At 25.6% G+C, this 26,391-nt stretch overlaps 2 protein-coding genes across 5 annotated transcripts in view; one reads left to right on the top strand and one right to left on the bottom strand.

Annotated features, from left to right (window-relative positions):
- The window catches only part of LOC111641359 (magnesium-dependent phosphatase 1-like), a 26,024-nt gene extending 18,409 nt beyond the window's left edge, over window positions 1-7,615 (bottom strand). Inside the window, exons 1-3 of one of the 2 annotated variants that reach the window (XM_023387507.1) lie at window positions 7,316-7,615; window positions 6,551-6,611; window positions 6,364-6,474 (exon numbers count right to left, since the gene is read on the bottom strand). In XM_023387507.1, the coding sequence (XP_023243275.1) occupies window positions 6,364-6,474; window positions 6,551-6,564 (125 nt within the window). In that variant the 5' untranslated portion in view covers window positions 6,565-6,611; window positions 7,316-7,615. Of the gene's footprint in view, window positions 1-6,363; window positions 6,475-6,550; window positions 6,612-6,685; window positions 6,865-7,315 lie in introns of those variants that run through there. The other variant, XM_023387505.1, reaches the window with a different exon arrangement.
- LOC111641357 (F-box only protein 31-like) overlaps window positions 6,970-26,391 on the top strand; it is a 31,747-nt gene continuing 12,325 nt past the window's right edge. Inside the window, exons 1-11 of one of the 3 annotated variants that reach the window (XM_023387500.1) lie at window positions 6,970-7,078; window positions 7,187-7,413; window positions 9,538-9,841; window positions 14,568-14,627; window positions 14,720-14,796; window positions 17,150-17,317; window positions 17,404-17,475; window positions 18,353-18,462; window positions 22,816-22,975; window positions 23,052-23,272; window positions 23,393-23,573. In XM_023387500.1, coding sequence (XP_023243268.1) covers window positions 7,393-7,413; window positions 9,538-9,841; window positions 14,568-14,627; window positions 14,720-14,796; window positions 17,150-17,317; window positions 17,404-17,475; window positions 18,353-18,462; window positions 22,816-22,975; window positions 23,052-23,272; window positions 23,393-23,408 — 1,209 coding nt within the window. In that variant the 5' untranslated portion in view covers window positions 6,970-7,078; window positions 7,187-7,392 and the 3' untranslated portion in view covers window positions 23,409-23,573. Of the gene's footprint in view, window positions 7,079-7,186; window positions 7,414-9,088; window positions 9,298-9,537; window positions 9,842-14,567; window positions 14,628-14,719; window positions 14,797-17,149; window positions 17,318-17,403; window positions 17,476-18,352; window positions 18,463-22,815; window positions 22,976-23,051; window positions 23,273-23,392; window positions 23,574-26,391 lie in introns of those variants that run through there. The other 2 variants (XM_023387498.1, XM_023387499.1) reach the window with 2 other exon arrangements.

Raw genomic sequence — 26,391 nt, 5'->3', positions numbered from 1 at the left:
ATATAAGATAAAAATACAAAATAAACAGTAATATAAAATGCTTCTTGTCTGGATAACTATGTTAAATTTTCAATTGACTATTAATATGTCTACGTACGGTACGTATAATATTGTACCCAACCGAAGAGGGATGAATGTATACATTCAAAACACGTATCAGAGTCAATAAAATTGAAACGATAAAAAAGTCATTTGTGGTCATTACGATGAGTTTGATTTTGAGGCATATTAATAGCCAATTGAAAATTTAATAATATAAACACTTCGTAAAAAGAAAAGTGATCTTTTTGACGGACGAAAAGCACATTTCAGAATGTAGCCTTAATCTGGGTATATTACAGAAGTACTGTACAATACATGTTGCACATACTGTAGATTATTAAAAAGTTTGGAAATCACTTAATAGAATCAGAAACAAGATTAATAAAGTATATGTTAGAATAATACATTTTTAAACTTATAATTCTTATCAAATTACAATCCTTATTTCAACTTTTAAAAAATTGTTGAAAACATTAAAAAGTATTGACCAGAAATAATAATATTTCTAGAAAAATTCAAAATATGAGAAATCAGAAAAAAATTATATATGATATTTAAACATAAAAACGACTTTTAATTCTTATAATCAGTTTTGCTCATTTAAGAAAAAAAATATATTAAAACGAAATAACTTTATGCACATTTTTATTAAATACAGTAATTTAATTTACAAAAATAAAATTCAGTTTTAAATAGTTTTAATATTTTCGATGAAATGAGTTTCTTTTTTTTTCTTATTGTTTTTTAATTAAATAATAACCGATTAAAATAATAAGTTGCGTTAATGTAGTCTTTTGCGTACATAACACACAGATTAAGTCTTGGAATGAAATACATTTTCTACGTAAGTGCACGAGAAATAAAACAAGCAAATCCCGATCGACGGGATAAAACTATGATAACCGAGCCATCCTCCCATCATGATTTTACGTTAATTTAACCGGTAACAAATTATCGCTATATTAAAAAAGTTTTAATTTCCTTATTTATTTTCTAATATTAAACAAATTAACTTGTAAATTAATTCAAAAAAGTCGCGAGCTGCTAAGATTATTGTAAAAATTAGGCTTAACCTAACCCTAACGGTTTATTTTTAAAAAATAATATTTTTAATCACTTAAAAAAAACTCGCGTTAATTTTAATCGACTATTAATTTATTATTATTAATTTTGGTTATTTAAGAATAAAATGAATATATTTGGGACGTCAAAACGTCACCTGCCTAAATCGAAAACGATGAGTTTTGGTCGTCTGGTTCGAGAGACGTCGTCGGCCATGCTAACAATTACCCTGTCTATAGTCAATGTTGTTCTAGGAAAAGATAAAGAAGAAATGACGCTAAAAATTGACGATTTACCCATCGAAATTATAGCTCACATTTTTACATTTTTGTCTGCTAAAGATTTAAATGTTGTATCTTCGGTTTGTCGACGTTTTTACGAAGCAACTTTATTGGAATCAATTTGGATAATTAGATGTCGTAAAGGTGTGTTTACCATCTTTTTTTTTATTTTTTATTTTGTTTTTAAAAGTTCTCAAAATTTAATTTTGTTGTTGTTAAATGAAATTTTAGAAAGTATTCACGTGACAAATGCAACTTTATCAACCCGTGTTTATATTTACAATGACGAAGATATTACGTGTTGATGTTAATTTACGCATTATAAAGTGTCAGATTTACATTTAATCGTTGTGAATAATACACTTTAATTGGCTGCAATTTGAAAAAATTGTAGACCTATAAATTTCCTGTCTGTCTGTCTGTCTGTCCTTCCTTAATCTCAAGAATGGTGTAAGGGTGTCGCACCCTTACACCTTTCTTGAGATTATATGCAGATGCAAATTTAGAGTAAGCGAGAGGTTGCAAGCGATATAGTTCTTGCAAAGGAAAACCGTGCAGAAGCGAGAAATATCGCTGGCAAGAACAAATTTCTGGTTCTCACAGGTATCTGATGGGGGTTGATATTTATCTCGTCTTGCTTACTCACGTCTGCATAGTCACACCCCAAGATAAGGTGGTCCTCTACTTTTGTTAAATTTGCTATTTCGCACACATTTTGTACTTCGATTTTTATCGATATATATGATGCACATATTTTTGTATAATGATTCTCCCCTTCTTGTGAACTATTAGCCACTAGTCCCTTCCTACCTCTCCGACATTATTAGGCATCACTGGTTCAATCTCGAGCAGGGATGTCTTGAGTTAGCGCTTGTGTTAACGAGTTGTGTCTTGTCGGTTTGTTAGGACGTGTGCTATCACTTTAGGTACTGTACATTTCTGTTTTGGTAAAAAAATTTGTCCTTATTAATTCATAAACATGAGTGAAAAATGAAAAAACAGTAGTGTTGGTATGGGACAAAAAAAATCCAGGTCTCTTAACATCCATATGATCAAAAGTGTATATCTACAAAGGACAATAGAAAAAGACACTGCATGTTACAGAACTATATCAAAAAAAGAAAAAAGAATATAATTAATTATCTCTTGACAAATTTATAAAGAAAACAACAATACAGGTATACCTTGCCTTACGTCGGTAATTGGTTCCAGGAGAGGTGTTCTCGACTTAAGTCACTTAAGTTGAGAAACGATGTAAGTCGAATTTACTTGTCACTAGGTTAAACCACAAATACCATTCTTAGTTCTGTATTTTATTTATAAATGCATTTTTAATAATATTTATATATGATTAATAAGAATCTATTTTAAGCTTACAAAGAAATAAATTTTAGTTTTTAATATAGTACAGGAAAAAACTAATCTAAATTTTTGAATGTATGTATGGTACGTACATACTTGTAAATATACATGTTTACAATTTGGCAATGTTTACAGTACATCATGGATGCTATATTTGTGAATGTGGTTTTTTCTAAGACATTATAAAATAATATGATTTTGTAAGGTTAAATAACAAATATAGTTATTAAAATTATTTTGCGATAGTAAAAAATAAACTAATTTATGTTAAATTTACCAATAAAAGTGGCATTGACAACAATGCCAAACCAAACAAATATATTGAAACTACCGTGGAAAATGCCAATATTGAGCTCTTAAAGACCACTAAATAAGATGACAACACAGAGTTACGATGTTTTCATATTTCGTTCTCTACAATTTATGATGATTATATTAACATTTACTGTAAATGTATGTATTTTAATATGATTTTATGTGTTTTTAACACTTTTTCTAGTAATATTACAATTTCAATATTTGTGGTGGACAGAGATAAAATCGAATAAAATTATTTAAACTTAATTTTTACTTTTCCATATATTTTTTTTGACAAACGACGTATAATCGAGAACGACGTAACTTGAGGTATACCTGTACTAATCAATAAAAAATAAATATTTTGAAAACCCTTTTTTTTTTTATGCTTTTTAAATTGCTCTACTTTCATAAACATTTCAGGAACCAATTAGGTACAAAAGTGGAGGACCACCTGATCAAAGTCAAGACCAGATATGAAATCTGGACCTCATGCCTCTAAGCTTTAACTATGTATGAACTTGCAGCCTGGCATTGTGACAATGTCACAATAAATAATTGCTTGTTTTCAATACATTATATCTAAACTAAAATTAGTGTTAATAAACAAGTTAATGCACACTATTTTGATTTTATCATGCTGTTGGCTTTGTAGAAGTTATCATTTTAACATAGACAATAAGTTTTATTCTTTAAATTTGATAAAATAAACTGTTTGACTTTCAGTTTTAATCTTTTTCTTATGAGTAATTATCTGTTGTTTTTAAAAATTCTATTGATTAATAGTCCATATCATTTATGTACAATTACACCTCAGAGCTGTAGGCTGTACACATAAGTGAAAGTCAGAAATTCCTCATTCAGGGTTCACATTTTATCATAATTTATATGTAACAAGTATTAGTTATTCCAAATCTTAGAGTATCCTATTGAAAGTTTTACTAATTTTTATTAATTCAAGTATAAAACAATTATATTTGGAATATTAAAATGTCATCCATTTAAATGGAAAATGACCAGCTTTGATCATCTGGTGAAAGACTTTATTAGAAAATTACATGGTTAACAATTTTCAGATATCTTTTTATGTATTTGAGTTCATAAATATTTTAATTTTGAAACGAATGGAAATTAAATGATCTGTATGAAATATTATTGCTGTTTCAATATAGTGATTGGAAACTAGCCTATCTGAATTAAAATGAATCAGTTGCATTGCATGTAGAGTTGAAAGAGATGTAAAATTAATTTTGGCATCTCATTATTTCTTTCTTTTCTATTTAATTTTAGAATTATTTACAAGATGGTTTTGTCATAAAGCATATTTATTTTGAGAGATTAAAGTTATTGAACGAATTTTTAACTTTTATTTTGCATTTAATTTTTAGAATGTTTAGAAAAGTTGACCAGATGTTTAAATGTTATGTGATCCTGTTTGAAGCAAATTTGACCTACTTTATATCATTTTTATTTATTCTCTTAATGGGTCTTTCTATATTTTCTTAATATTAATCTTCTATTTTAAAATTATTTTTATTTGCAGTATTTTAAGTGAAGTATTTAATTACTTTACACATTTTAATTAGTTGTCACAAATATATTTGTATATTGCATTAATTAAATTAAATACATAGAATATCAATTTTGTTTAACTTATCTGAACAATAAGTGAATGTAAAAAGATGAATTGTTTATATAATGAAAGTTAACTGTTTATATTTTATATATACAAATAATTATCATCTATGCTTATTATAAATAATGATTGAAAATAAATCATACAAATGAAATGTTGGCTTTTATAGTAATTTTTTTAATGAAGTATGAGATGCTTTTAATATTACAAATTTTTCAGTGTTTTACTGGATTGGTTTATGTATTAAATCTTTATGTTGTAAAAATTAATAGAAATTATTTTCCTGTATATAATCTAGACATATTATATACAGAAAAATAATCTTACTGTTGTTGCAAAATTTGATACAATTATGTTTTGGTTTGAAATTAAAAGCATTTTCAGACTTAAACAAAGTCTTCTGTTCAATTTGTTCTGTTGTTTAATTGAAAAAAAATTATTTTTTTGAAGTATTTATTTTTTAGCATAACTTGTATATTTTTTTATTTTTAAATTATTCTACCAAATTAAATAATTGTGGAAAGTGAAGTATTGGTAAAGTTTGATTATCATGTGTTGAAAAGTCATAATAAAAATTCTATGGATTATTTTTTTTTATCTTAAAAATAATTCCTTTTTAATAAATAATCTTCATAAAATTTAAAAAATATATATAAAACAGTTGTAAAAAATAAATGCAATTTGACTCTCATCAAAAAAAATTTTTAATACAAATACATAATCATTTATATTGAAAAATATTTGTGTTTATATAGTTGGTTCTTATCAATAACAAATTAAATGTTTAAAACAACTTGAAAAATAAATTACTGTTATTATTGCCATTAAAATTAAATACTTTTTATTAAAAATTGTCAATTGTAATTGCATTAGTTTATATAATTCATTTCCCACTTAGCAACTAATCTGCATAATTAAGGAAACATTAAAATAGGAAATGTTAAAGTAGCAATTGTGAGGTATAGATGAACTTTTTGAATATTTAAATTTTTTGAAATCCTATTGGAATTTAATATAGAGTTAATCTTTAGAGTTAAAGAATAAAATTTAATGTCATCAGGATTTGTGAATTACAATTATTCAGCAAGATATTCTTTACATTGAGTTTTAATTATAATAAATGCTTTAAGGTTTATGTAACANAATTAGTTTTTTTCAATGATAATACATATTTTTTTAAAAATTGAAATAATTACCATATTTTATAGTATATAAGATGCACCCCCTATTTCAGCATAGAATATTTAGGAAAAAGTATTTAGTGTGTTTAATTTATGCCACCTTGTACCTTTAGCATTCAACCTCAATTTTTTTTATGCATTCTGGTTAAAAAAAAAGTAAAATTAGAATGCCACAATTTCATTTATTAGATAGTTTAAAATAAGTCATTTACAATTAAAATATTCTACATGAATACATAAAAAAAGCTACTTAGCTATACAACAAATACAAATAATATGTTGAATTAAACAACAATGTTTTTATTCAAGAGTTGGACTAGTTAGTGATTACCTGTAACTTGCTGAAAGACATTTGGAAATTTATTAGCCTATGGGAGATTATAACTTTATATACATATAAGGCATAGAGCATTTTTCATCCCTTTTTTGGACAAAAGTTTTTCTTATAAGCCATAAAATATGGTAAACACATAATAATAATTTTTAAAAATTTATTATTAACCTTGAAGCAATGCCCAAGCTATATCCTTCACTTTTTAATTTCTCTAAAATATCTGGAACATCATTGTAATATTTAATCTTCTTTCCTGAGCCATCGTAAACAAATCCATCACTAAAAATAATTTATATATTATTAAACATAATGCAATACTCTTTCATTGTAAAGTTTATATTATAAATATTAATACCCTTTTTTAATCATTGGTGGAGTTACATGAGTATCAATCCAAAATGGCCATAATGTATAATCTGTAAAAATATTTATAATTATTATAAAATAATATAGTAATATGTAATATGTGTACTTCTTATTTTTAATTCACTTTTCATTACGGACATCTACTTAAAATTAGAATTTTTAAATATTTAATTAATTCATTCAATTAGTTGCTATGCAGTTTCAATTAAATGTTACATGTTAGCTCAATTCCAAAAACAAAAAAAGAAAAAAAGATATAAATAACTTAGTGAGGTCATAGACCTAGTGATATATGTACTTAGTGTAACTTGTAAACACACGTATTCCTGTCTGATAACATATTCTTGAACTGATAATTGGCAATACATATACTGTATTCACCATCACATTTTAAAGTTTTATTTTTATGGATTTATGTTTGTTCTATTATACTGGATTTCATTTATAAGATCAACTGATAAAATTATTAAGTTTTGATTATTGTTGTTTTGCAATTAAAAAAAAGGTTAAATATTAAGTAAGTATATATAGATATAGTATTTAAAAAAATTAAATTAAAATAATATAATTATTTATTTTTTGTTTTATGTATTGTACATTTATCTGGATTGTTTCCTATATACAGGAATTTTGCAATGATCTTATCATATCAATTATCCAATGATTTGAAATGATGACACAGGTGAAATACAAATAAATGTAATTGTCAACCAGAAAAGGTATTATATCTAGATCTTGAAATGAAAAAAGATACCTTCAAGGACAACTAAAGAAGCTGCCCTGTAGTTAAACAGTCAAGGTTGCATTATTATCCTGTTCACTTTTCCAACAATGGAACTGTCATTTCTTTGGGTAAGCAATGATTCATTTAGATAAAATTAATTAAAAAATAACTTGTAAAAGTATCTAGCTAAATTGATTATTTTTCATATACTTTTCTACTAACATCTATTTATCTATACAAAATATTACTGTAATAAAAACAGTAAGTTAAAACACATATGGATGTTTACTTACATTTAAAACCCTATTTAAAAAATGAAAGTTTCCAATATAAAACTTCCTTTGCATTATTAATTAATTCAAATAAAAATAATGTATTATAATAANAATATTATAATAATAAAATTTAAAAACTAATTTACTTATTCATACACCTACTTATTTTTAGAGATGATAAAACAATTATATCAAACAAAAAAAATTTATCATCAAAACTTTACAAAATGCTGAGTGTTGTTAAATATTTTTGTAAAATATATATAAATTTTTCAAATAATTCATTGTATGCTTATTAAAGTTCCATTATAATAGAATAATAAACACATATGGAACAATAAATGAATAAATATCACTATTTAATTATCAACATCACATGAAAATATCATAATATATTATTACATAACTAAAATCAGTTATTAGATAAATTTTAAATTCTCAAATATAACAGCTATTTTAAAATAATATTCATCAGAAAAGATATATACCAATATAATTTTATTTACAATCTATTAATTTTTTTTCTACTTTAGTTAAAAATTAAGCACATCTACTGTTCGATCTTATTTAATACCTGCTTTTAAATTCTTACTTAGCAATAGTTAAAAATGTGTTTGAATATAGAAACTTATTCTACAGTATCTAATTCATTTTTGTATTGAAAGTCAATCTTAACCTTTCCATCATGATATGCTTTTCTGTCTTCTGTCTGAGTTTTTAGACAATATTTTTTTCCTGTATTTATATATTTAATATAAGATAAAAATACAAAATAAACAGTAATATAAAATGCTTCTTGTCTGGATAACTATGTTAAATTTTCAATTGACTATTAATATGTCTACGTACGGTACGTATAATATTGTACCCAACCGAAGAGGGATGAATGTATACATTCAAAACACGTATCAGAGTCAATAAAATTGAAACGATAAAAAAGTCATTTGTGGTCATTACGATGAGTTTGATTTTGAGGCATATTAATAGCCAATTGAAAATTTAATAATATAAACACTTCGTAAAAAGAAAAGTGATCTTTTTGACGGACGAAAAGCACATTTCAGAATGTAGCCTTAATCTGGGTATATTACAGAAGTACTGTACAATACATGTTGCACATACTGTAGATTATTAAAAAGTTTGGAAATCACTTAATAGAATCAGAAACAAGATTAATAAAGTATATGTTAGAATAATACATTTTTAAACTTATAATTCTTATCAAATTACAATCCTTATTTCAACTTTTAAAAAATTGTTGAAAACATTAAAAAGTATTGACCAGAAATAATAATATTTCTAGAAAAATTCAAAATATGAGAAATCAGAAAAAAATTATATATGATATTTAAACATAAAAACGACTTTTAATTCTTATAATCAGTTTTGCTCATTTAAGAAAAAAAATATATTAAAACGAAATAACTTTATGCACATTTTTATTAAATACAGTAATTTAATTTACAAAAATAAAATTCAGTTTTAAATAGTTTTAATATTTTCGATGAAATGAGTTTCTTTTTTTTTCTTATTGTTTTTTAATTAAATAATAACCGATTAAAATAATAAGTTGCGTTAATGTAGTCTTTTGCGTACATAACACACAGATTAAGTCTTGGAATGAAATACATTTTCTACGTAAGTGCACGAGAAATAAAACAAGCAAATCCCGATCGACGGGATAAAACTATGATAACCGAGCCATCCTCCCATCATGATTTTACGTTAATTTAACCGGTAACAAATTATCGCTATATTAAAAAAGTTTTAATTTCCTTATTTATTTTCTAATATTAAACAAATTAACTTGTAAATTAATTCAAAAAAGTCGCGAGCTGCTAAGATTATTGTAAAAATTAGGCTTAACCTAACCCTAACGGTTTATTTTTAAAAAATAATATTTTTAATCACTTAAAAAAAACTCGCGTTAATTTTAATCGACTATTAATTTATTATTATTAATTTTGGTTATTTAAGAATAAAATGAATATATTTGGGACGTCAAAACGTCACCTGCCTAAATCGAAAACGATGAGTTTTGGTCGTCTGGTTCGAGAGACGTCGTCGGCCATGCTAACAATTACCCTGTCTATAGTCAATGTTGTTCTAGGAAAAGATAAAGAAGAAATGACGCTAAAAATTGACGATTTACCCATCGAAATTATAGCTCACATTTTTACATTTTTGTCTGCTAAAGATTTAAATGTTGTATCTTCGGTTTGTCGACGTTTTTACGAAGCAACTTTATTGGAATCAATTTGGATAATTAGATGTCGTAAAGGTGTGTTTACCATCTTTTTTTTTATTTTTTATTTTGTTTTTAAAAGTTCTCAAAATTTAATTTTGTTGTTGTTAAATGAAATTTTAGAAAGTATTCACGTGACAAATGCAACTTTATCAACCCGTGTTTATATTTACAATGACGAAGATATTACGTGTTGATGTTAATTTACGCATTATAAAGTGTCAGATTTACATTTAATCGTTGTGAATAATACACTTTAATTGGCTGCAATTTGAAAAAATTGTAGACCTATAAATTTCCTGTCTGTCTGTCTGTCTGTCCTTCCTTAATCTCAAGAATGGTGTAAGGGTGTCGCACCCTTACACCTTTCTTGAGATTATATGCAGATGCAAATTTAGAGTAAGCGAGAGGTTGCAAGCGATATAGTTCTTGCAAAGGAAAACCGTGCAGAAGCGAGAAATATCGCTGGCAAGAACAAATTTCTGGTTCTCACAGGTATCTGATGGGGGTTGATATTTATCTCGTCTTGCTTACTCACGTCTGCATAGTCACACCCCAAGATAAGGTGGTCCTCTACTTTTGTTAAATTTGCTATTTCGCACACATTTTGTACTTCGATTTTTATCGATATATATGATGCACATATTTTTGTATAATGATTCTCCCCTTCTTGTGAACTATTAGCCACTAGTCCCTTCCTACCTCTCCGACATTATTAGGCATCACTGGTTCAATCTCGAGCAGGGATGTCTTGAGTTAGCGCTTGTGTTAACGAGTTGTGTCTTGTCGGTTTGTTAGGACGTGTGCTATCACTTTAGGTACTGTACATTTCTGTTTTGGTAAAAAAATTTGTCCTTATTAATTCATAAACATGAGTGAAAAATGAAAAAACAGTAGTGTTGGTATGGGACAAAAAAAATCCAGGTCTCTTAACATCCATATGATCAAAAGTGTATATCTACAAAGGACAATAGAAAAAGACACTGCATGTTACAGAACTATATCAAAAAAAGAAAAAAGAATATAATTAATTATCTCTTGACAAATTTATAAAGAAAACAACAATACAGGTATACCTTGCCTTACGTCGGTAATTGGTTCCAGGAGAGGTGTTCTCGACTTAAGTCACTTAAGTTGAGAAACGATGTAAGTCGAATTTACTTGTCACTAGGTTAAACCACAAATACCATTCTTAGTTCTGTATTTTATTTATAAATGCATTTTTAATAATATTTATATATGATTAATAAGAATCTATTTTAAGCTTACAAAGAAATAAATTTTAGTTTTTAATATAGTACAGGAAAAAACTAATCTAAATTTTTGAATGTATGTATGGTACGTACATACTTGTAAATATACATGTTTACAATTTGGCAATGTTTACAGTACATCATGGATGCTATATTTGTGAATGTGGTTTTTTCTAAGACATTATAAAATAATATGATTTTGTAAGGTTAAATAACAAATATAGTTATTAAAATTATTTTGCGATAGTAAAAAATAAACTAATTTATGTTAAATTTACCAATAAAAGTGGCATTGACAACAATGCCAAACCAAACAAATATATTGAAACTACCGTGGAAAATGCCAATATTGAGCTCTTAAAGACCACTAAATAAGATGACAACACAGAGTTACGATGTTTTCATATTTCGTTCTCTACAATTTATGATGATTATATTAACATTTACTGTAAATGTATGTATTTTAATATGATTTTATGTGTTTTTAACACTTTTTCTAGTAATATTACAATTTCAATATTTGTGGTGGACAGAGATAAAATCGAATAAAATTATTTAAACTTAATTTTTACTTTTCCATATATTTTTTTTGACAAACGACGTATAATCGAGAACGACGTAACTTGAGGTATACCTGTACTAATCAATAAAAAATAAATATTTTGAAAACCCTTTTTTTTTTTATGCTTTTTAAATTGCTCTACTTTCATAAACATTTCAGGAACCAATTAGGTACAAAAGTGGAGGACCACCTGATCAAAGTCAAGACCAGATATGAAATCTGGACCTCATGCCTCTAAGCTTTAACTATGTATGAACTTGCAGCCTGGCATTGTGACAATGTCACAATAAATAATTGCTTGTTTTCAATACATTATATCTAAACTAAAATTAGTGTTAATAAACAAGTTAATGCACACTATTTTGATTTTATCATGCTGTTGGCTTTGTAGAAGTTATCATTTTAACATAGACAATAAGTTTTATTCTTTAAATTTGATAAAATAAACTGTTTGACTTTCAGTTTTAATCTTTTTCTTATGAGTAATTATCTGTTGTTTTTAAAAATTCTATTGATTAATAGTCCATATCATTTATGTACAATTACACCTCAGAGCTGTAGGCTGTACACATAAGTGAAAGTCAGAAATTCCTCATTCAGGGTTCACATTTTATCATAATTTATATGTAACAAGTATTAGTTATTCCAAATCTTAGAGTATCCTATTGAAAGTTTTACTAATTTTTATTAATTCAAGTATAAAACAATTATATTTGGAATATTAAAATGTCATCCATTTAAATGGAAAATGACCAGCTTTGATCATCTGGTGAAAGACTTTATTAGAAAATTACATGGTTAACAATTTTCAGATATCTTTTTATGTATTTGAGTTCATAAATATTTTAATTTTGAAACGAATGGAAATTAAATGATCTGTATGAAATATTATTGCTGTTTCAATATAGTGATTGGAAACTAGCCTATCTGAATTAAAATGAATCAGTTGCATTGCATGTAGAGTTGAAAGAGATGTAAAATTAATTTTGGCATCTCATTATTTCTTTCTTTTCTATTTAATTTTAGAATTATTTACAAGATGGTTTTGTCATAAAGCATATTTATTTTGAGAGATTAAAGTTATTGAACGAATTTTTAACTTTTATTTTGCATTTAATTTTTAGAATGTTTAGAAAAGTTGACCAGATGTTTAAATGTTATGTGATCCTGTTTGAAGCAAATTTGACCTACTTTATATCATTTTTATTTATTCTCTTAATGGGTCTTTCTATATTTTCTTAATATTAATCTTCTATTTTAAAATTATTTTTATTTGCAGTATTTTAAGTGAAGTATTTAATTACTTTACACATTTTAATTAGTTGTCACAAATATATTTGTATATTGCATTAATTAAATTAAATACATAGAATATCAATTTTGTTTAACTTATCTGAACAATAAGTGAATGTAAAAAGATGAATTGTTTATATAATGAAAGTTAACTGTTTATATTTTATATATACAAATAATTATCATCTATGCTTATTATAAATAATGATTGAAAATAAATCATACAAATGAAATGTTGGCTTTTATAGTAATTTTTTTAATGAAGTATGAGATGCTTTTAATATTACAAATTTTTCAGTGTTTTACTGGATTGGTTTATGTATTAAATCTTTATGTTGTAAAAATTAATAGAAATTATTTTCCTGTATATAATCTAGACATATTATATACAGAAAAATAATCTTACTGTTGTTGCAAAATTTGATACAATTATGTTTTGGTTTGAAATTAAAAACATTTTCAGACTTAAACAAAGTCTTCTGTTCAATTTGTTCTGTTGTTTAATTGAAAAAAAATTATTTTTTTGAAGTATTTATTTTTTAGCATAACTTGTATATTTTTTTATTTTTAAATTATTCTACCAAATTAAATAATTGTGGAAAGTGAAGTATTGGTAAAGTTTGATTATCATGTGTTGAAAAGTCATAATAAAAATTCTATGGATTATTTTTTTTTATCTTAAAAATAATTCCTTTTTAATAAATAATCTTCATAAAATTTAAAAAATATATATAAAACAGTTGTAAAAAATAAATGCAATTTGACTCTCATCAAAAAAAATTTTTAATACAAATACATAATCATTTATATTGAAAAATATTTGTGTTTATATAGTTGGTTCTTATCAATAACAAATTAAATGTTTAAAACAACTTGAAAAATAAATTACTGTTATTATTGCCATTAAAATTAAATACTTTTTATTAAAAATTGTCAATTGTAATTGCATTAGTTTATATAATTCATTTCCCACTTAGCAACTAATCTGCATAATTAAGGAAACATTAAAATAGGAAATGTTAAAGTAGCAATTGTGAGGTATAGATGAACTTTTTGAATATTTAAATTTTTTGAAATCCTATTGGAATTTAATATAGAGTTAATCTTTAGAGTTAAAGAATAAAATTTAATGTCATCAGGATTTGTGAATTACAATTATTCAGCAAGATATTCTTTACATTGAGTTTTAATTATAATAAATGCTTTAAGGTTTATGTAACATTTTTAAGAGAGGTGTTTTATAAATATTAAGTACATAATTATATGTAATTTGAGAGCAATTATTGGAAACTGCCTGAATTACATTATATTATGTTTATATTCCAAAATAACATTTTCATATGCTAAAAATAATTTCTTAATGTCAATTAGTCAATGAAAATGAATATATTTATCAATATATTTGAATAAACTGTCAAGCACTAATTTTAATTTATTTTATAAAAGCAGAGGCAAAATACATTTCAATATTTGAAGTTGAAAATTTATGTTTTAATTCATATTTTAATAATTTTTCTTAATATTATTTTCACATTTTAAAATTATTTTTATTTGCAGTATTTTAAAGGAAGTATTTAATTAGTTTTAAAATTTATTATGAAATACTAAATAATAATAATAATAATTTTTATTTATTATTATTTATTTTTTTTAGATTTTAATGTGCCAATTAAAAAGTTTAGTGGATTCTTATATAGAGATCTTTATACAAAAGGTAATTTGAAACTATGTCAGTTATTTAATATTTTTATTATAAATCTGAATCAAATAGATGTTTTTAAAATATTTTTAAATTTTTTTTTTTAGTATTATATCAGTATAGATCATTAATTGGACTTTGGCAATCAGATGTACCATCATACGGTGGATTATTGGAAGTTAAGGTAAAATAAAAGTGATTGTATTAATATTTGTTAATACAATCACTTTTATTATGTGAAATGTTATTTATACTACAATTTTTAAAAATAAATCTTAAAACATTTTTATAAAAAATATATATATTATCTATATTCAGAGAATGATTGATTGATTTTATTGTTTAAATATACAATAAAATCTGTGTAAATTGAAATTGCATGGTGCTGAATTTTTTTTCAGTTTCTCAGGTTTATTTTTAACAAATTCTTTTTAAACAGAAAGTTGCTCTATTTTAAAGAAATTTTTCCATTTAAGCAGGTTTCTGTTTAATTCATGTTCTATGTTGGACATGTTTTTACTATATGTTAACTACATTGTTGTGATGTTTAATTATTTACTACTATAGTCTATCTATGGAAAGAATCAACTTTGGTATTAACCAATGACCATTAGCCATTGCTCACGTAGTTGTGGCAAATTACTTAGTTTCTTTCTTATTTGTTAAACACATCATTGCCATTATAAACAGTATTATGGATGATTGGACTTGGCAGAAAGATGATGATATAGTTTCTTCAAATTTTTAATTTTTTACAAAATACACTAGCCATTTTAATTAAATAAATTATGATCACACTAGATTTTGCAAGATGGTTGAACATAAGTCATTTTGTGATTCACAAGGTGTAGATAAAATCACTTTCCAAACCATATGATCAGATTTCCAAAGATATGGCCATTGTTGCAGTTGTTGAGAAGATTGTTGTCTAGGCTGCTTTGTCAACAGTCTCTTCAAAAGACTACTAATTGTGGATATCTACATTGCAGAATAGGACTGCAACTCTTATTCATCCAAGATTTGACTTGCTGAAAGTGCAAAAAGGACAGTATCAATTTCTATGGAACCCAGAAGCTACATAGGTGCTGTGCACTATACAACCAGTAATATGCATGTCCTAACTGTCTTCCACAAGTGGGGGGACATTTAAATTGGACATAAATACATGTGAGCTGGAGTCCAAATCATGAAGGTCTGTACTTTTTACAGATAAATAAAGTTATATTTTATAGAAGGAGTCTCAACAAGTTTTCATCTAGAAAGAGCCAGAAATCCAAAACATAATCATCATGGAGATAGAGGGACTTCTAAGATGATGATGATAGTTTACTGTACTTGTATGGGGAGGCATTTCTTCAGGTGAATGAATCAACCTCTATGTGCTGCCATATAGAAACCTGACTGCTCATAGATAGAGATGATATCCTCTACTCCCTTTGTTCTTTTGTATGCAGCTGCAGTTGGTGACATGCATTATACTGCAACCCAATAATGCTTTCCCTCACACAGCTTATCTTCAGCAATGCCTTGAAGATTGTTGTCTGTATGGAGTTGCCAGCATCTCTTTCAATCTAAACTCTACCAAGCATCCCTAAACTCTGTACTAGCAACTCTGTACCCACCATCCTTAAACCCTGTACAAGCTACAAACTCCTTTGCAGGATAATGGGCATTGCTGCCTACAGATCTCATTGACATCATCATTACCAGCATGAAACATAGCTATTTGAGGTAGCCATATTCTTTATTGAGGTCATTTTTTTATTTAATTTTGATATATGTATTTTTCTTTTATCTGCATGGCTAATATGAAATGTAAATGCTTTATATCAAATGTTCTTGTAGTTTTAACAACAGTAAAGAAAACCACCAAGAGTTTAATCAAATGGGATATGTTTTGAATTATAACAGTTTTTTTTTCTGTTGTTTCCTAATTTATGGAAACCAGTTTATTTTGGAAGTATAATTTAAAACTATATAAATTATATTATGAAAATTTGATTTTTTTTTGTTTTCAAACAAACTTTATTTAAAATTGTAATACCTTACTAAAGAATAGAGAGACAATATTGTATCAAATAAAAGATTTGTTTTTAAGACAGATGTTTAATTTGAATTATTATGTCTTAAATCTTTAAAAATTAAGTACTAATGCAGGAACAGCATGATGTTGAGTCACCAATTTTAATCAACCGTGAGGATATAATGAATCCCCAACCTTTAATTTTGAGTCTTGCACCTTACTGTTTGGTACATTGTTGTGGGTTCATTATATCCTCACCAAGTTTGATCAAAATCAGTGGCCCAATGTCATACATCCCCTCATGAGTACTTTTAAAAAATTAATTAGTAAATATAAAAGTACTTAGATTAAACACTTTAAAAATTTTTATTTTTAGTGTTATACTAAACACCAACAATAAAAATTTTAAAGTTTAAAATTTAAAAGTACTTAAACTAAAGTACTTTAAAATTTTTATTATTAGAAAATTATTTTAAAAAATTATTTACTTTTATATGGTTTTAATTTATTCTAGTTTGAAAATGGCAAATTGATAGGAACCCAGTTATATCCCCCTCAAGATCCTTATATTAATAGGCCATTACGAAGAAAACCGCTGTTTAGTATAGGAATTGATTCAAATGATGAAAAAATTGTACTATGCACTGTTTGTGAAAATAGCCATAAAGCAGAAGTAGAAATGGTCAGTAAATTAAAATTTTTTTGTGGAATATTAAGTTTAATCATAATTTAGATTAATAAAATAAAATTTTATTTTTATAATTACAGAAAGAAAATAATGAATTTCATTTCAAGTGCTTAGATATTGACACTCATAAAAGTCCAAATAGCCGGCATCAGGTATAATATTAAAAAAATTTATATTATTATTTTATCAAATAGAATTTCACTTGAACTAACATAACAAAGACAGAGATCAAAACATAAACATATTTTGATCAGGATTATTTAACGTATTTTGAAATATTTTAACATATTAGGAAACATTAACATATTTTGATTTCTTAATTTAATTAAAAGGTTTACATACTGCATATATAATAAAAAGATGATTATGTATATAATTTTTGTAAAGTCTACAAATTTTTTATGAAGAGTTTCATAGAACTTAGAAGTGCCTTAATTAAATTAATTGTCCTACAGTTAGTCTAGTTAATCAGCAGTATTATTTGTATCAAATCATAATCATTGTTAAGTCTAATTACATTGTACTACAACAATTATGTGATGTGATTATATGTTAACATGCTAAATATATAATAGTTTGGGAAATTCATTATCAATTTATTTTTTTGGAGGTTACAGTTAACCTCTGCAGAGTCCAACTCTGAATAAAAATGTTAATATTTAATAGCATAATTGGAAATTTTAATTGTAAATGATTTCTTTTAAACTCTTCTTTTTTCCTGATTAAATAAAAGTGTGCATTCTAATTTTACTTTGTTAACCAAAATAAAGTTAAAGACAAATGGATCATTGCCAAAAGTGTAGTATTGGTTAAATACATTGAACACTTATTTATCTAAATATTCTGTACTGAAATGAAGGTGCATCTTACTGTATATGCTATAAAATATGGTAGATTGTGTTTTATAAGTAATAGAAAGCACGTATAAATGAAATTATAATCCTTTTATCCCATCTCTCATTGCTGATTTTTAATATATAAAACTTTACTTTTATTGTGTGGTTAATAATTTTTAAAATTTTATTTTAGGCTCTTATTGATTGGCTGGTAGAAGAAACTGCTGATGCACTTGATCTTCCACAGTTTCCACGAAGCCAAGAATTATTGTTAATGAAATACTTAATTTTGGAACAATATAAGTATGTGAGACATTTGTTATCAAATTGCATGCTATACAATAGATTAAATTCTTGCTTTGTTTGACATATGCAAGTGGTAATCAATTCTGTTTTTGAATTGTGATATAGAATCTGCTTATTGTAATCATGTGTATTGTTATCAGTCATTTAATATCAAAATTAGCATATCAGAATACATGCAAGTTAAGATACATTCATAAAACTTTGCATACCATATTCTAATCAGTTTTTTTGGTTATTATTGTTATCTTTAGATACTTTTTCCCTTGACACTACTTACTATGACATGTAGTTATTATCAGTCTTAATCAGTGCTTTAAACATTGTTTTCATCACTGCTTGTAGTACTACTGTTTAAATTTCTGACATTTCTTACTTCAGTTATATGCCAGTTATTGTTAAAGATTGCATTGCAAAAGAAAAAAAAACAAACTATATTAGATAAATTTACATATTATTAATTAATGATATGATTAAATTTTTATAACTTGAAGCTTAAAATAATTTTAATTATGTGAAGTATTGTGTTTCAGTGTCATTCAGTCAACCAGAATTTCCATTAATTGTAATCTTATTGATAACAATAACTCAGGTAAATAAATAAGAGTTAATCCAAAGTGATTACATTTAGAAAATTCTGCTATATTACAGAACAATTTAAAAATTTTAATTGTAGGATTTTTAACAAAACATTATTTTTTAAGAGCATTATTATTTATCTTACATTTTTAAATTGTAAGTGTGAAAGTAATAACAAATTTAACATAAAATGATGTTTTACAAGATTAAACTTTTGTCATTTAATAGAAATGAAATATTTGTATTTAGCTACTTGATATTCTAAAAATTCAACTTATTTAAATTAATATTTAAGTGAAAATAAATCAAATTATAAAAGAAAGGTCAGTTAAATAAGAAGAGTGTATCAAACATGACATAATTAACTCATAATTTAAATTCCATAAAAGATATATTTTTTAGCTTTTTATATAAACATCTTTGTGAAAACCAGTGTTTTTAGAGGAATTGTATTGTATATAATAATGTTTTGGTAACTTTAAAACCAAAATAAGTATAATTGAAATTCCATATAACAAAATGTCTCTGAGAAATATAGAGAATTCATTATTATATAGAAATATAATAATGAATTTGCTACTTTCACGAAATGAAAAAAAATGTACTAGTAGTGAAAACGAAATATTGTATTGTAATGATGTTTTATTCTTTCTGAAAATGTCCTTTTCATTATTATGTATGCATTCTAAATGAAAAAATCAAAGAAAAGATATAATACGTTTCTTCTATTGAAATTGAATAGGTAAAAATGTTACATAAAAAAATTTATTATTTCAGTTTTATTTATATTGAAAAAACATTTAATCTTTACCTGTATGTTGGAAAGTAAAAGAATCATACTTTTTATCAAATTATAACTTTATTTAAATCAATTTTTACCAAGAATGCTTTCTTAGTTTTAAACTTACTAAAAAGGTTTTATTCAAAGCTGTCCTTGGATACAGATATTTCAATTTCATTGAGTTATAGTACATTAAGGTATTGTACTATACTAATTACTGTTCAGCTGGGGATAGTTGTGGAAATGAGTTAACTTTTAACCAATTTTAACATTTATAAATCTAAAAGATAAAATGAATTTTTATTTATTTGATTTTCAAAAGTTTGTGATAAGCAGTACATGGACAGAGTGAGGCTCGACATCAGCCCAACCTAAAATCTTGCTTACCTATCTATATATCCTGAAAGATTTTATTCAAATCTACCTATACTAACCATTGGTGGGTGTTTCTTTTAAATATGAATTGTGTAATTACTTAGCCAACAAATCATCTTCACTAAAATTTTTTGTCTGCTTATGTTTGAAAATTGATCACTATATTTTAAAAATTTGTTTGATTATAAAATGTACAGATAACATTCATTCCACTAAAATAATGTTCCACCCAATCTCCAACCTTCCAGAATGAAAATCTTAGCACCATTACTGGTGATATGGAAATTACTGTATTTTGACGAGTATAAGTCGCTGTCAAGTATAAGACGCACCCCTATTTTGAAACAAAAAATTTAGAAAGAAACTTTTTTAATGGAATTGTCTAAAGATACATTTTATTCGTTTTTTTATTCAAGAATATGACAGATGGATGAATCGATACCTTTATTAAACTGAAATAATCGTCATTTCTTAATATAAACTCAGATGTCGTGTGATGACAGTCGACAGAACATGGCGGCAATGACTCGTGTATCGCTACTGTGATGTTCTAGGTACTCTAGCCATTCGGTTGAGGGACCATCTGCTTAATGGACCACTGCACAGGTTGGTTCCTAGAGTGGACCACTACTGTAGATAATTTCACTGTAAAAATGGTTACCTGTTGAGTATAAGACACACCATGATTTTGAGCCCCGAAAAGTAGTGAAAAAAATGTGACATACTCGTCAAAATACGGTAAATAAAAACCTTTTTTTTTCTTTAAACAGTTTGTTATGCAGAAAAATTTACTGAAGGGAAATGTATATTATAGAATTTCTGTATTATGGAAGTTTAATTGTATTTGTTGCATAATTTATAGTGTTTCATTTTAACAGTATTAAGAAACATATGTTAATCTCCAGTTGAAACAGTTAAAGGATTAAATGTAACTTTTACAGACTATTTAAGAAAAATTTAATAATGATCAAAAATCATTTAATAGTTAAAAGATAATACTAAATGAATAAAAAATGTTAAATAAAATGATTAAAGCTATTGGCAATTTCATCCAAATCAACTTCCTCTAGTGGCAAAAATTTCAACAGAAAGAAAAGTAACTTGTGTTTTAAGTATTTTAGAATGGCCCAAAAAGGAATGCAGAGATTATTATTGTATGCCACATTATATATCAAGTACAAGTAAATGAATGATAAAACTACTCTGGCATCATTTTCTTGATAATTTTCTGTCAATGAAAACAATGAACATAAATTATGCATTGTATTAACAGAAGATAACTTTTCTAATGGTTTACATTTAAAATGAAATGTATAGATTTTAATATTGCATTATGTGATGATCATTTTAAATCAAATGAATTTCAAAGATGACCTATGCACTTTCAATATTGGTGCAGCTGAATTTATTCCAAAAATTCAAACTCAAGATGATATAGACAATTTCGTATAACATGTTAATTAAGTATCTATGAAATTTTGTGTAGTGCCAAATCATGTTATATGGGACTAAATATCAGTAACAGAAAAAGGATTATGTTGTAAAAGGTAACAAAAATCTGTCAAATTTGCAAAAATAGATCTTGCAGCAATAATAGTTTTAATTTACTCTCTTTTATGATCAAGACTGTTGCTTAATTTAAATTTAAATGTCACTTTAAAGTGATTTGCTTTAGATTATTTCACTAATGTGGCATTTTTTAACTATATTCATGGTTAGTTTTGGCACTTGCATTGCTCTTAAGGAGCTTTTCGAGACTTTTTTTTATTAATATTTGTTTTTGCATTGTTTCTTAGGTCTAGCATTATTGCACATTTTATAAGTGATAGTATAAATATATTCCAGGCAAGTGAAAAAAAGTGCACTTTACTGTTTTTACAACAATATTGTCTTAATCTGTAACCTATTTCTAACATAGTAGCATGGTATACCTATATTACAAATTAATGAAAGGAACTATTCCAATCATTTTGTCTATTTGATTTTTTTTTTAATTTCAATTTTGAATTAAAATCTTATCAAGTATTGTTTTTCCATTTATCATATGAGCATATTCCACAGTAGTATTTGGTAACTATTATTTATACAATAAATAATAGGAACTAATGTTTTTCATAGCTTACAAATTATCTTTTTTAGAGTATATATTATTAAAAATAAACATTTCTCTAAGTTTGGAATTCTACATGAGAATTCCATACATATTTGAAAACTAGAATTACAAATTATCATTTCATGAAAGATAATGAAAAGATTCTTATAAATCTTTCCATGAAATATTGACATTGTGAATTAAATTTTCAAAACTTAGAAATCCAAATTTTAAAATTTCTGTAACAAAATAAAGAATAGCTTTAAATTAATAGACTGAATGCTTTTAATTTACATTATTTCTCAAAATATTTTAAATGATTTATTCAGTCTTAAGTAATTGTAGCTTTGTGTTAATTTAATTATTTTTCAGTAAAACAATTTATACATGTTTTTAATAAATTGTAAAACTGAGAAAGAAACTTAAATACAAAACTCAACAAATTACTACAAATGAATTTTAGAAAAAACTTTATTCAAATTATGTTTTTAAAAATTTCATAACTGATCTTCTGTTTAATTTTTAGATATAATTGTAAATTTCATCGTATTAATTGTCCTACAACTCAAAGAAATGTTCCTATTCAACCTGGTCTCTTTAAAGGAACATATGGAGCTCATGGTTTAGAAATAATAATATTACAGTATGAAGACTGTGGTACAAAAGCAACAGCTTTCAAAGTTTCTGTAAGTTTGAAGATTTGCATTCAATATTCTTATGTGCCTGCTATATAATTTTCAAAATTGAAATTTTTTATTTTAGGGAGATCCTAATGTTCCTGCAGGTCAAGTCACATTCCAAGTGGATCTTTCTTATCCAATGGTTTTGGCACCTGAACAACAACAACAAATGGCTCTGTTAGATGAATTAAAAGTTTTTCGAATGAGTCCTTCTCTTTCACTCAATCTTCCTGCTCAGCCTTTTCATCTCCCAGTGGATTGCTATGAACGCTATAGACAGATTCCCCGAATGTGTACTTCAAGGTAAGTAACATTTTATCTTACCATAACTATAACCGTATTAATATATAAAAAAAATTTATCACTTCTATTAAGATTAAAATATAATTATGCAGAATATAATATAATGTTATTTTACTTTAGATTATTGGAACATTAATAATATAAACCAGAAAACTATATAAAACTTAATTTATATAAAATCTCAAACATCAATACCAACTCTATTAAGGCAGTTTATTTACTATTGGTATATGTGAAATATTAGAAATTAAATAATTTTGACTAGAGGTAGGCATTTATGCTGTCGTCTTGTATTAAATTTAATGACCAATTCCAAATTAAATATTAATTTTTTTTTTCTCTGTGCAAATCAAATTCACATTCCAGGTTGGTTCATTCTGCACTTGAAGANATGTGAATTTGATTTGCACAGAGAAAAAAAAAACTAAAATTTAATTTGGAATTGGTCATTAAATTTAATACAAGATGGCAGCATAACCTTTATTATATATAGCTTTTACATAGCCCAAGAATTTGGCATATCGTTTGGTGTGTTTATCAGACATATTATCTGTAATTTTTATTTTCTGCAAATCAAATTTGCATTCCAGGTTGGTTCATTCTGCACTAGAAGAAAAGATTAAGATGATTCACGCTCCTTAACAATGTATATTGTATAATTTTCTTTGAATAAACATTATACATAAAATATTTGAGTTTTTTTTTTTTTTTTTTTTTTGCTTGAAACGCATTATCATATTTTACATTAATATATATGGGAAAAATTGTTTCGCATTATGAGTAAGATTCTGGAATGAATTTTTATGCTCGTTAAGTGAAGTTCCACTGCATATCCATATATTTCTTTCAACGTTTTCAGAACAGACTTTTAAACTGCTATTTTTTAAATTCTTCCTGTAACATCAATAAAATCAGTCCTAGTTTGTGAGAATTTCCAAAGTTGACAAAAGTATGTAATTAAGGACAAGAAGCATGTATATTTATCAATCATTTTGGTCAAATACCTGTTGTCATTGTTTCTGGTAGTAGCATGATTTCACATTCATAAAAACTTGATCGTTGCTTACAAAATACTGATCCAAGTGATTTTTGACATTGTCATTTCATTTCATTGTCATGTCATTTCATTGACACAAGTAAATGTCTTACAGTTAAAAAAAATTTGTATAGACTGGAACAAGTAATAATCTGAGTGTGCTCGATCTGGCGAATATGGTTGGTGTGATAGCACATCCCATCTAAGTTATAAACTTGAGTTACCAAACTTGTGTGAAATTTGACATTATCATGGTAAAACACTACACCTGTTTTGTTGATCAATTCTGGCTGCCTTTTCTGTTTGATGATATTACTCAATTTGTGTACTTGATGGCAGTACCCTTTCAAATCAATTGTTAAATTGTCTGGTAAAAGCTCCAAAAAAAATTTCCTTAAAATCCCACCAAAGAGAGCATTTCTCTTTAAGAACATGTGGAACCCATATATCGAGCTTTGAAACGAAACCAATTTCTTTTAAGTAATCATAAACGGTTCAATTTGACAAATTTAATCTCTTAGTGATTTCACGTGTTGTTATTCGGCAGTTTGCTTCAATCAGTACCTTTATTTTCTTTTCATTGGCTTCAACTGGCCATCCAGAATGTGGTGCATCTTCAATATTGAAATTGCCAGAACGNGTGTTGTTATTCGGCAGTTTGCTTCAATCAGTACCTTTATTTTCTTTTCATTGGCTTCAACTGGCCATCCAGAATGTGGTGCATCTTCAATATTGAAATTGCCAGAATGAAATTTTGTAAACCAGTTTTGGCAATGTTGTCCTCTCAACACATCATCTCCATACATGTACCACAATTTTTTTCTTGCTTGAACAGCATTTTGATTTTTTGGTAATAATAAAGCAATATATGCCGAAAATGATGCTTTCAATCTTCCATATTTGATGGGACACAAAAAATAAACAATTACACAAAATCAAACAAAATTTTTTACAAAATAAGCCTTAAAATGCCAGCTGTCAAAATATATAATGATAGTAAGGTTTAGAATGAAAATGGTGGGGAAAATAAGACTAATCTGTCTAGTGGTAAAAAAAAAATGAACTTACTTCAATTTAAATTATTAGTTTGTTTTGGAAATAAGTTTTTTCATTTTTGGACAACTGATCAAAATATTTAAAACAGACTTTCTAATTTACCCGAAATTTAATAATGAAAGTAAAAATCTATTGTCACTGAAACATGGAATTCTTATACAAAGCATAAAAAACCATTTTACATGTCATTATTGATATATATGATTGTCATTGTATTTATAAGAGTAAATTATATTCGTATACTTCAGATTATTTTCTACTTTCAAATAGATGAACTTAATTTATTATATAATTTAAAATATATTAGCATTAGCATGCTTAAAAATACTGTTGTTTTATTTTATATTTGAATATTTATTATGTATTTAATATTTATAAAGTTGTACTTGTTATGCCATAGACTGACAGGCCTATAGTTAATTTAGACTGTAAAATATCTTCTTGAAAGTTATCTTACAGTTTAAAAGCACTTTTATTTTTATGGTGAGTTTATTTTAACAGTATTTTTATAAGTATATATTTGTATCTCCAAATGAAATATATATGATAGATAATGTATTTATCATTAAACAAGAATAATAATTAAATAAGAGAGGCCTAAATTTTTGAAATATTACAAAAAAAAAGATTACAATTTATTTAAAAATTTTCATTTTTGCTTTGAAATTTTCCTCATTTAAAAAAATCTATTCACTTAGTGCTTTTCAATTGTTTATTTTGTTTTCATTGGCTTCAACTGGCCATCCAGAATGTGGTGCATCTTCAATATTGAAATTGCCAGAATGAAATTTTGTAAACCAGTTTTGGCACTGTTGTCCTCTCAACACATCATCTCCATACATGTACCACAATTTTTTTCTTGCTTGAACAGCATTTTGATTTTTTGGTAATAATAAAGCAATATATGCCGAAAATGATGCTTTCAATCTTCCATATTTGATGGGACACAAAAAATAAACAATTACACAAAATCAAACAAAATTTTTTACAAAAAAGCCTTAAAATGCTAGCTATCAAAATATATAAT

This window comes from Centruroides sculpturatus, unplaced genomic scaffold (assembly GCF_000671375.1).
Source record: "Centruroides sculpturatus isolate CEXI.00-Female unplaced genomic scaffold, Cexi_2.0 scaffold1564, whole genome shotgun sequence".
Lineage (NCBI taxonomy): Eukaryota > Metazoa > Arthropoda > Arachnida > Scorpiones > Buthidae > Centruroides > Centruroides sculpturatus.
This window is presented reverse-complemented; position numbering and strand designations above follow the sequence as displayed.